We start from the raw sequence: 11882 nt of genomic DNA, 5'->3' as shown, positions 1-11882 counted from the left end.
GTCTTATGTCTTATGGTCTTTGTCAAATAAAAAATAAATTACCCCAAAAAGTCCTATAGATTGTAAATAATGAAAGAATTAATATTGTGAATTAAATTAAAGTCACTTCCATAAGTTAGTAAAGTTTTTAAATGAAAACTATCACCCCCCAGAAATAGTAATGCCACATGCATTTGCTTTCCTTCAACCTTATATGCTTCACATTGTAAAAGAATGTGTTCAACAGTTTGATAACGATGACAAAACCTGCACACCCCAGAGTTTTCCAACAAGATACAAGGGATAATTAAGCAGTTAAGTTGAGTCAATATAATTCTTTCCCTTCCTGTTTATCCCCTTCTCCCATCAACCCAATAGTTTTATGTATTCTGTAAAGGTGAATCCCCTTGTGCTTGTTACCCCAAAGGTCTTGCCATAATCCCCTAATTCTTAACCCCACCAACCCCTTAGCTTCTGATTTGCTAAGTGGAAGGTCTATATCCGCAGTTGAACTTTTAACAGCATTTTTGGCCAAACAATCAACTCTCATTTCCCGCAGCACCTCTATGTGCAGGGACCCATAAGAAAAGGACATGTAAACCAATACTTTGAATATAAAATAAAGTTTGATGAGCTTCCATCAGTAAATCTGACCTACTGCTAGAATGACCTATTTTAAAATTAATCAAAACCAAAAACGAATCTGAACAAATTTCAACTTTGCAAGGACAAATTTCTTCCACCCACTGTAAGCTCAAAATGATGGCAATGAATTCTGCTGTATATACTGATAAATGATTAGAAAGAGATTTCTTTATTGTTACCTGTAATTCAGGCACAAAAACAACCATACCAGCGTTTCCAGTTATGTCTTCTTTTGATCCATTAGTAAAAATGGTTAACGATAATTTTCCTTAACATACTGATGAAGCAGCAGACTGTCAGGCATATCAGGATCCTTGGACTTCATTAAATCATGTAACCTAAAATCAACTAAACTCATTGGCTCATCAGCCGTGGTTGGCAGCTCATCTAGGAGAAGGAAAACTTCGATCTCAAGCCTCTGCTGCCTTGTGGCTATACCCATTCACGGGGAAGGCTTTGGGAATAAACCCTAAGGGAAATATCTGGAGCTGAAGTCCTTGAGGCAGTCTTACATTGAGTTCAATGTTGATGGGCAACTCCTGCGACACCGTTGTACAAACTGTATCGATCTCTGCCGTTCCTTTGGGTTGATCAGATGTGTGGAGAGGGGTAGCTTGCTACACGGGCAACAGTTTGCTCTCCATATGGTACTGTCCAGGCTTGTATATCTAGACAGCTAGAATGCAACATCCATGGCCAACTCTGACTGACGGAGGCCCTCGACTCAACATTGGAAACAAACCAAGGAGGGGTTACCAAGAGGGCTACAGTGGGATAAAAAGGCACTGAATGAAAGATTTCTTGAAATAATCATAGAATCTGGGAAATAAGTGCAGCCACAATTAACTTGAGAAGATTAAACTAAAAAAACAAGGGCTTAACAACTCTAGTTAAGATATTGATTAGTAAATACAGGTGCTCAAAAACTAGAGAAGCTCAACGTCTATGGCAAGTCTCAGGGGTCATGACAGAGGGCTTCATAAATGAGACTTCTACTGACGCGGTCTCACCCAAGATACAGGCTTCATATAGAAGGATGACCAGCAGGAGAAGTAAGGGGAGTGGGTTCGCCTGTGGTCATTCCCCTCAGCAACAACTATACCCCTTTGAGCACCACTGGGGTGGGGCAGGGGGAGATGACCTTTCAGAGCACAGCAGCAGCCTGGTTAATGGCACTGTGGGCAGCTCCGAGGGTCAGCAGAGAAGGGCAAATCTGGCAGAGCAATAGTGATAGGAGACTTGATAGTTAAGGGGACAGGCAGAGATTCTGTGTCTATGAAAGAGACACCGGGGTGGTGTGTTGCCTCCTGGGTGCCAGGTTCGAGGATGTCTCAGAGTGGTTGCAGAACATTCTCAATAGGGAGGGGAAGTAGCTAGAGATTGCAGTGCACATTGGCCCCAATGACATAGGGAGAAAGGGTGAAGAGGCCCGACTCAGAGAGTATAGGCAGTTGCAAAAGAGGCTGCAAAGCAGGGCCTTGAAGGTAATAATCTCTGGATAACTCCTGGTGCCACATGCTAATCAGGGCAGGAATATAAACAGTTTAATTGAAAGGCAGAGGAACTGGTACTGGGACAGAGTTTCAGGTTCTTAAATCATTGGGCAGAGATGACCTGTACAAGAGGGACAGGTTGGGCCTTAACTGGAGGGGAACCAATATCCTGGCCGGAAGATTTGCTAATGCTCCTATCAGGAGAGTTTATACTAGTTTGGCAGGGGGAGGGGAGCGAGAGAACCAGGTCAGAAAGTGGAAGGATTGAAAGGAAGGCAGATGTCTCAATCAGTAAAACAGGTAAGAGCAATCGACACAATGGGATGACAGGTTGAAGTGCGTTCATTTGAATACTAGGAATGCTAAGTTCAGCGATGAACAGAGTATGGATCAATACATGGAACTATAATGTTGTGGCCATAATAGAGACTTGGTTGAGAGAGGGTCAGGAATAGATGCTTAATGTATCAGGGTTTTGATATTTTAGAAAAGATAGTGAAGGGAACATAATGGAGGGCTCATCTACTGAGTCTATAGGGGTAGAACTCAAAAATAAGAAAGGTGCAATGACTCTGATGGGATAATACTACAGACATTCCATTAACCATGGTGACATTGAGGGGAAGATTTTGGAAGGTGTAAAGACAACAGCGTTGTTTTTTATGGGTGGCTTCAACTTCCCTAAAATAGACTGGACCTCTTTGGTGCAAGAGGTTTAGATGGAGCAGAATTTGTTAGATACAACCAGGAGAGTTTCTTGAATCAATACATATGTAGATAGTCCAACAAAAGGGTTGCCATACTAGACCAGGTGTTAGGTAATGAGCCTGGCCAGATGACTGACCTTAGTGAGAGAATAAGTAGGAAACAGTGCTTAAAACTCCTTAATTTTATGTTAATAATATATTTATGGACCTTGCAGGAGAGTATTAAATAGGAGCAGAGCAAATAATGAGAGTATTCGGCAGGAACTAGGGAAAGTTAATTTAAGTAATTGTTCTTGGGCAAGTCCACATCTGACATGCACAGGGCACAGAATATTTTCCAGTAAGAAGGAAGGACAAGGATGGGAACATCAGGGAACCTTGCTTGTTGAGAGAGGTAGTAAATTCACTCAAGAAGAAAAAGAAAATGCATGTAAGGCTTGAGCAACACACAAAATGCTGGAGGAACTCAGCAGGTCAGGCAGCATCTATGGAGGGAAAGGAAGTCAACAATTTGGGCCAAGTCCCTTCATCAGGTGTTTTGGGTTTCAGCCTGAAATATTGACTGTTCATTTCCCTCCATAGATGTTGTCTGACCTGCTGAGTTCCTCCAGCACTTTTAGACCACAAGACCATAAGACATAGGAGCAGAATTAGGTCACCTGGCCCATCGAGTCTGCTCCACCATTCAATCACGGCTGATCCCTTTTTTCTATCTCTATATTCTGTGTGTGTTGCTCCAATTTCCAGTATCTGCAGAGTCTCTTATGTCTTTTGTGTCCGTGTATATAAGGCTTAGGAAGTGAAGAGTGCTTTATAATTTCAATAGTTCATCTCATGCCCTGGATTATTGCTGAGGCTCTTGGCTGACTAAGGTTCACAGAAAGGAAATGCTGCCGGGTTTCTCAGTACAGGTGCTGCATGGCCTACTGAGTTTTTCTGGCACATTCCTCTTTTGATTCAACATTTCCTGTAGCATTTGACTTTGTTCTTACTGACTCGTGATTCTGCAGAGACAAAGGGTATTTATCATTCAGTCAGAAGGTGACTGTTCAGACACTAAATGATAGGCACCATAGAAACATAGAGAGATACAGCAGGGAAAGAGGCCCTTCAGCCCATTGAGTCCATGCTGACCACCTCCTTATGCCAGTCAGAATCAGGTTTAATATCACCAGCATATGTTGTAAAATTTGTTAACTTGACAGCAGCAGTACGTCTATTAAATAGTTAAGTTAAAAATAGGTTGTGCAAAAACCAAACAAAAAAACTAGTAAGGTAGTGTTCACGGGTTCAATGTCCATCTAGAAATCGGCAGGCAGAGGGGAGGAAGCTGTTCCTGAATCACTGAGTGTGTGCCTTCAGGCTTCTGTACCTCCTTCCCAATGGTAACAAAGAGAAGAGGGTACATCCTGGGCAGTGGAGTTCCTTAATGATGAACGCCACCTCTCAAAGGCACCGCTCCTTGAAGATGTCTTGGATACTACGGAGGCTGGTACCCATGATGGAGCTGACTAATTTTACTAATTTCTGTAACCTACTTCGATCTTGTGCAGTAGTCCCCACCCACCCATACTAGACCGTGATGCAGGCAGTCAGAATACTCTCCACTGTGCATTCATAGAAATTTTCGAGTGTTTTAGTTGACAAAACAAATCTCCTCAAACTCCCAATGCAATATAGCTGCTGTCTTGCCTTCTTTATAACTGCATCAGTATGTTGCGTCCAGGTTAGGTCTTCAGAGATATTGACACCCAAGAGCTTGAAATTGCTCACTCTCTCCACTTCTGATCCCTCTATGAGGATTGGTTTGTGTTCCCTCGTCTTACCCTTCCTGAAGTCCATAATCAGCTCTTTGGTCTTGTTGACATCGAATACAAGGTTGTTATTGCAACACCACTCAACTAACTGGTACATCTCAGCATCTGAGATTCTGCCAACGATGGTTGTATCAGCAGCAGATTTATACATGGCATTTGAGCTATGGCTAGCCACACAGTCATGCGTGTAGAATCCTACATTAATCCCATTTTCTATCCATGAGAAGCATTCTTTGATTCAGATTAAAGTGATGTATACTTATTCCACTGGATTAGTAATCCTAACGCTGGGTTCAATTGATCGCGAAAGCAGAGAGGGCCACGCTGAGGAAGTGGTACAGCATTCTAGCTATCGTTACTCAGATGATGAGTTAAACCAAAACCTCAGCTCCTTCAGGTAGAAGTGTCATTTATAATTGGTATGCTGCCCAAAGCCATCATAAAACCAATATAAACTTAAAACAGTTTAACTGCCCTTTGTCACTAACGGTGGGTTCTTCCTGTGTACAAATTGTCTGGAATATTTCTGACATTGTAAATGCAACTTCAAAGCAGACAAATAATCATTGACTGGTTGTGCCCTGGTGGGACTGCAGAGAAGACTACAATGAATTAGAGGCGTGCCTTATAAATTGGATTATTATTCCAGCGTATTGGTTAACTGTCCCAGAGAATGGAGAGAAGCCTACCACAGACTTTCTCCCCTTAAGAGTTCTTATCCTGGTAGAAAGATTAATCTGATGGTGTCCACACTGGTGGTAAAAGTGGGATTTCTAAAACAGATGAATTAACATTTTTCTTGGTTTCTGTCAGTTGAGGAAGTGCATTAAGGACATGGAATACTGGATTTGTAACAATATGGTAGGAGTGAAATGAAGGCTTTTAATTTATTCAGAAATATTGTTATTTCATCTCAGTTTGTGGTATCTCTAGATCTCTAGTTTGTGCTGTGATGCACTTACGCAAGGGATCACGGGATCTGCAGCATTTCACCCAAGTGGCTGTTCTAGGTCTTTGAACACAGGTTCACCCTGCAAAACGGAAATGGGATCCTTCAATCACATGCAGCACCAACACAAACATTCATTCACAATCAGAATCAGGAATCAGAGTTGAATTTGCTTTTTCTGGCTTGATTCACTGTGGGAAAAAAAGTTACCATATTTACTGAATAATAGAATCTCTCTCCCTAAACACTGAGTACAGAGGAACCCCTCTTCCTAAACACTGACTAGAGTGGACTCTTTCTACAAAATACTACAGATAATTGTGACACCTCTTTTCATGGTTGGGTGAAAGGGTCTGTTTCTGTGCGCTCTGTGTCCTTGACTCTAACTTTATCCAAAATGTGAAGCAGCTTATTTACCTATCGAGGCATTGGAATGTCCTCAGTATAAGAATGTCTTTAAAACATCAAATATTTAATTGATTCTGTAATTCTGTGCATTAAACAGAGTGCAGTTATAAATAATCATCTCAAAATACTTCCTCATTGAGCTCCCTTCTTAGTAAATCTTCAAAGCTTTAGCAGCGCTGCTCAGTGAGGAGGTTAGATGTAACTGAGGATTTGTCAAATTGATAGAGACGGTTTGACAGGTAGAATAATCTCTTTAAATAATAGCATCAGTACTGTCACCCACAGTCATCGCAAGTAGGTTGGTGGTATTGAAGTTGAAATCGGTTCAAGTGCAACACTTTGTTTTTTTATATAAAAGAATTGAAGAGAACAAGTATCTGCTAACATCAGTTTTCTCCTGTGTGGTATTCTGTGTCCACATCTCGTGGGAAATATGAACCTCATTGCCCAGTTTCTGTTTTCAAAGTCCAAGAGCATTAAAGCGCTCAAGAAGACTTCTTCAGAAGAAGAGGAATATGATCCCTTTTGGAGAAGGTTGGGTTGAACTTACTATTTTTAGGAATAGGCAATGTTTCAGAATTGTGTATCCCTTGAAAACTGTGTCTTGTAGGGAACACCACTGTGTTACAGCCAAAACTTCAGGGCACACACCAGGTTGAAAGTGGGGCCTCTCCTCCTCCTTCCTCCCACTATAGTTTACTAGGGTTCTGCTTCATTTCTTTATTCTTGCCACAATAATTTGATGGGAGCCCGTGGTTGAAGGGCCCAGAGAAAGAGAATATGGCTATAAAATTAAGTGAAAGAGATTTAGATGGGTGGTTAATGCAAAAGAGCAAAGGGTAAAGACAACAATGGGCTTTGGATTCAGAATTTCTCATATTCGGGTAAACACCTGTTTGACTGGGTGGACTGTATAATCTATCGTTTACAGTAAAGTACATGTAATTCTAAGTTTTTTTAAATTAACTTCATGGAGATCTATATAAGGGCTTGTCTAACCCTTACAGTTCAAAACAGGACAGATAGTATTTTTTTGGCTAAATGAGAAAGAAATTTCTCTAGTATTCACAAAGTATCTGTCATTTCCTCAACATTTTACTGTATACAGAATTTGGCTTAGCCTTCAGTGTTGATGGATGATCCACATCCGAAAGGCTATCCGACTTTACGGATACTGACTGGCCAGCGAATGTTTTTTGTTGGCAATGAAAATGGTAGACATTCTCAGACAGGGGATGGGTGAAGACTGGGAACTATAACTTGAATGACCATTTGCGGGTGCCTCTGATTGTAAGCTATCTATCACCCGAGTTAGGTCAGGGGGTTGGAAGCAGCTAACAGGAAGTTCCCTCTGTGTTTACATTGCTCTGATTCAATGAAGGGATATGAGTTGAATTACTCACTGTTTCTCTCTTCAACTTGCAGTGTGTTTCGAGCATGTTCTGTTTTATTTCAGATTTACAACAGATACAGTAATTTGACTTGGTTACATACTGACAGGATGCATTTTATCATTATCAAATTTGCAATATAATTCCCAGCCTGATCAGTAGCTACAGACTGCAAAGCTGAACAACTGCATGAAATGACACTACTACTTGGTGCTGAATGAAATAATGTGTCCCCTCCACCCCTGTGCTTTTTGTTCTGATTTTCCTGCTCCGTCATCATCACTCTGTAATTTTCAAGTATCTGAACAATGCGACTCTTTGAAAGTTACTACTGAATCAGTTTTCACCACCCATTCTTTACTGATTGATAAAATGTTCAAGTGAAAGGAAAACTAATCACAAACTGTAATATGAATATCTGTGACCTGAATATCTGTATTGGTATTGTAATGTCTGTTCTGTTATGAAACACACTGCAAGATTACTCAGGACGTCAGCTTTCTTCAGCACCTTTTGCTGCTTATAAAAATCCTCCAGGGGTACTGAAATCCTCTAACCCCGAATCTGTACTCCACATGGGTCACTTTTGACTCTGAGATAGGGAGCCCACCACCAAGATAGCAAGCATACTCTTTGTTCGAGAATCCCTTGCTGATTATTAATCTATTTTTTGGAGATCATGTCCTCACTTCCAATCAGCCACTTAGCGCCTGGAAGAGGCCTTGAACCCTTCACCTTCTGACTGAGGAGACGGAACTTCTGTTGACTAAAGTACATTGTCAATCCACCGTATCCGATCAGCAGTTTGTTACCTGTTGATTAGAACTACATGGATGCTGGCAGACAATTCAGCTACAGATGAGAACAAGTAGCACATAAATGTCTTCTGTTTTGTGACATGTATTTTTCAATTATTTGATAGCTCTGCCCTACTTTATGCTGTTTCTAACTGGCTTTGTTTACTTGCAGCTTTGCTTAGCCCACAGCAGAGACGTCAATTCTTAAAGAGATTAATCTGCTTAATTTATTCAAACACATTAAAGCTCCAGTGATAAGGCAGCCGGTCCAGAGGAATAAGGGGTGATTCTCTCAAACTTGTAGGATACTAAAAGATCATGAAAGAGTGGATGGGGGAGTCTTGAACAAGCAGACATGGTTACAAAGGGACAGTGAGTTAAAAAGTGAATCAGAAATTTGTTTTTTAAAGGATGATGTATCTCTGGAGTTCCTTACTGTGAATGGCTGGGGAGGCTGATTAGATGCAGTATACTACCCTGAGATACATTTTCTTGCAGACATTCACAGTAGATACAAAGAAACACAATCGAATTAATGAAAAGCTACACACAAATACACACAAACAGCAAATGTGCAAAAGACAACAAATCGTACATGTATAAAAAGAAGAACAAAATAATAAATAAATAAATAGTATTGAGAACATGAGTTGTAGAGTTGTTGAAAGTGAGTTCATAGGTTGTGAAACCAGTTCAGTGTTGGGGTGAGTGAAGTTAACCCCTCTGGTTCAGGAGCCTGATGGATGATGGGTAATAACTGTTCCCGACCCGAGGCTCCTGTACCTCCTTCTTGATGGCAGCAACGAGGAGAAAGCATGGCCTAGATGGTGGGGGTCCTTGATGATGGATACCTTTTTCCTTGCAGATGTGCTCAGTGATGGGGAGGGTTTTACCCGTGATGGGCTGGGCCGTATCCACTACTCTCTGTGTTCTCTCCGAGTTCATATTTAAACCATGTGGCACGGTAGCATAGTGGCTAGCACAATCGCGTTACTGTGCCAGTGGTTCCAATTCCCACTGCTGTCTGTAAGGGCTGTCTGTGTGTATGTCTTCACATAATTACATGTATTTTCTCAGGGGACACAATGTGACCGGAAGAAGAATATCTGTCAGATGAACACAGGACAGGAACTTAAATGGTTGGCCACTTTGATAAAAATTGTGGAAAAGCTACATTCTAGGCAGAGTTACTCCTCACACCTTACTAAGTTTTTTTTTATAACTCTGATATAAACATCAGCCCAGAGACATATGAATCACAAGATTAAGTAGGAGAAGATCAAGGAAAGGTCCCTAAGTTTGAAAACACAATTTAATAGTGCAAGGTTTGTTGGAACTCCTTTCCCAGTAGAGTATGCTTCAGGTATTTGGAACTGTTGATTATGAGAATGCTAACAGGAGTAAGAAAGTGACACTCACTGCACAAACCATGGTTCCACTTAAATGGCTTTGAAGCACACTGTAGGATCCCGATTAGCGGATCGGCATGAAAGCTCCTGTTGGGTACAAGTGGACTCACATCACATTGTTTTCATTTAATGTGGCAAGCTTTATTTCTATCAAAGGAGTCAAATTGGAAGAAGCTCATTGTTATCACTGAAATAGTTCAATAATGAAAAAGATTGCCAATTCCAGACTTGTGAAGATAACCCCGTTTACTCCACATTTTCTCTGAATGAGTCTGACTTCAACCGTAGGATTATATCGTAGAAGCATCATTTCTTTTCAGCTTCTGTTCTTTTGGCTCTGACTCCTGGTTCCATTGGATTCCTACACAATTCCATCTGCAGGAGCGATCACGACTTTGGCCTGGGGAGGAGTGAGGAGGACTGCCTTTCCCCCTCTTGCCCTGACGCTAACCATGCAACGGAATTTCTAACATTGTGCTGTCATTTCAATTCAGTCTGGAGTTGTCCAATCTTCCTATAAGTGAGGTCATCTCCCACTAACACAGGTCTGTAGCTATCATTGAGACTCTGGTACTTGGCAGAACACCAACAACAATATCCTATTGACAGTGGGTTCCATAAAGCGTGCTCAACTGCTCGGTGGGCAGCTGCCTAGCCTAACCCAGTCCCGTGCTCACTATGTCTCCATTGTATGCTTAATAATGATTATGGGTGGCATTCCGTCCGCTTCGCCCCAGTTCATCCTCCTTTACACCCCTCCCATTCCAGATTCACAAATCAGCATGGACATGTCACGGAACATTTCCAGACCTGAAAGCTCTGGAATTCCCTCTCTAAATCCCATCTCATTACCTCCACCTACTGATTTGATCACATTTTAGAATCTCACTCACTTAATGCCAAATGTTGTTTTACTGTGATTCCTGGTTGAGTTCAGTACATTAGAAGCACTGTAAAAATGCACGCTGTTGTTGCCTTTAATTTAAGTGAGTTATCGGCTAACATTAAAGGTTAGAGAGAGATTAGCTTTACTTCGCACATGTACAGTACATCAAAACATACAGTGAAATGCGTGGTTTGTGTCAAATCAAATCAGCGAGAATTGTGAAGGGCAGCCCACAAGTGCCATTAGGGGCCGGCATAGCATTGCTACTACTCACTAACCCTAACCTGCACATCTTTGGAATGTTGGAGGAGACCAGAGCACCCAGAGGAAACCCACGCAGTCACGTGGAAAATGTACAAATGGTGGGAACCGAACCCCAATCTCATGGCTAGTGCTGTAAATCCAGGTTGTTGAAGCAGAGAAGCAGCAACTCTATTAGATAAGACACTGTGAGTAAAGGAAAGCCATTTCCCTGGAAAGAATTCCTAGCATTCATGCCTTACATCATCATGTCTTAATTTGCAGTTGGCACAGTGGTGTGGAAAGAGATCAGCAGAGGCATCAGCCCGTGAGAGATGATTCCCAAAGGCAGAGGGTTGACCCGATCAGGAATGGATATCCGGGACTTCGGCAGAGGTCTATAAACCCAGAAAGGCTTAAGGACTTCGGGGAGGATGAGTACCTGGGCAAAGATGTTAAGACTTGGGAAGTGACAGTAACAGGCCACTCAGAGAAACTGCTCAGCACTGCCCAGAATGTGCCACCACAAAAGACCAGCAAGTCTCCTGAAGCAAGCAGCAGTCAAGCTCCATTTGAGGACATTAGGGCAGCAGCCTTTAAAATCCAGCATGGAATCCAGAAAACCCCTTGCACGGTAGGTTCTGCTTCATTTCCTGCATTTCCTAGCACTGTCATTGAGGCTAAAGGCAGAAGTTTGGTTTCTCCAAGTCCTGGCAGAGTTGTAAGTAACAAGTGAAATTCCTGTAGGAACAAAGCCACTGCATCATAAATGCTCTACAAACTCCCACACACTGTAATAAATCCATTTTTATATTGTTAGAGTATTAACATCAGTCAAGAGAACACCCTTACTCACTAACTATTGATGTTTTTCCGTCTAGCAAGAAGGTACAGAGCTCACATCTGACAGTGTGATACTCCAGTACTGCACTGTACTGGAGCGGGACTTGAACTCATGACCATATTAGAATACTACAGCACACGCAAGTTTAACACTAAATTCCCAGCGCTCTTTGTATCTGGCCTATTATGCAATTATAGATTTAGTTTCAGCTCTTGGTCTTCCAGAGTTGTCTGTAGTACTTTTGACAGGTGTGAACAACTTGTCAGCAGAAGTCTGATAAGAACAAAGATCTTGAAATCACATGAACAAATTGATTA

At 41.7% G+C, this 11882-nt stretch overlaps 1 protein-coding gene across 1 annotated transcript in view; it reads left to right on the top strand.

Moving 5' to 3' along the window:
- Window positions 1-6431: 6431 nt before the first annotated feature.
- LOC134358473 (L-threonine ammonia-lyase) overlaps window positions 6432-11882 on the top strand; it is a 43726-nt gene continuing 38275 nt past the window's right edge. The window contains exons 1-2 of the mRNA XM_063070717.1: window positions 6432-6532; window positions 11007-11355. Of these exons, the coding sequence (XP_062926787.1) occupies window positions 6432-6532; window positions 11007-11355 (450 nt within the window). The remainder of the gene's footprint in view (window positions 6533-11006; window positions 11356-11882) is intronic.

The sequence above is a fragment of the Mobula hypostoma genome, chromosome 18 (assembly GCF_963921235.1).
Source record: "Mobula hypostoma chromosome 18, sMobHyp1.1, whole genome shotgun sequence".
NCBI classification, from domain to species: Eukaryota; Metazoa; Chordata; class Chondrichthyes; order Myliobatiformes; family Myliobatidae; genus Mobula; species Mobula hypostoma.
The sequence above is the reverse complement of the archived record's forward strand: the minus strand, read 5'-3'. Positions and strand labels throughout refer to the sequence as shown.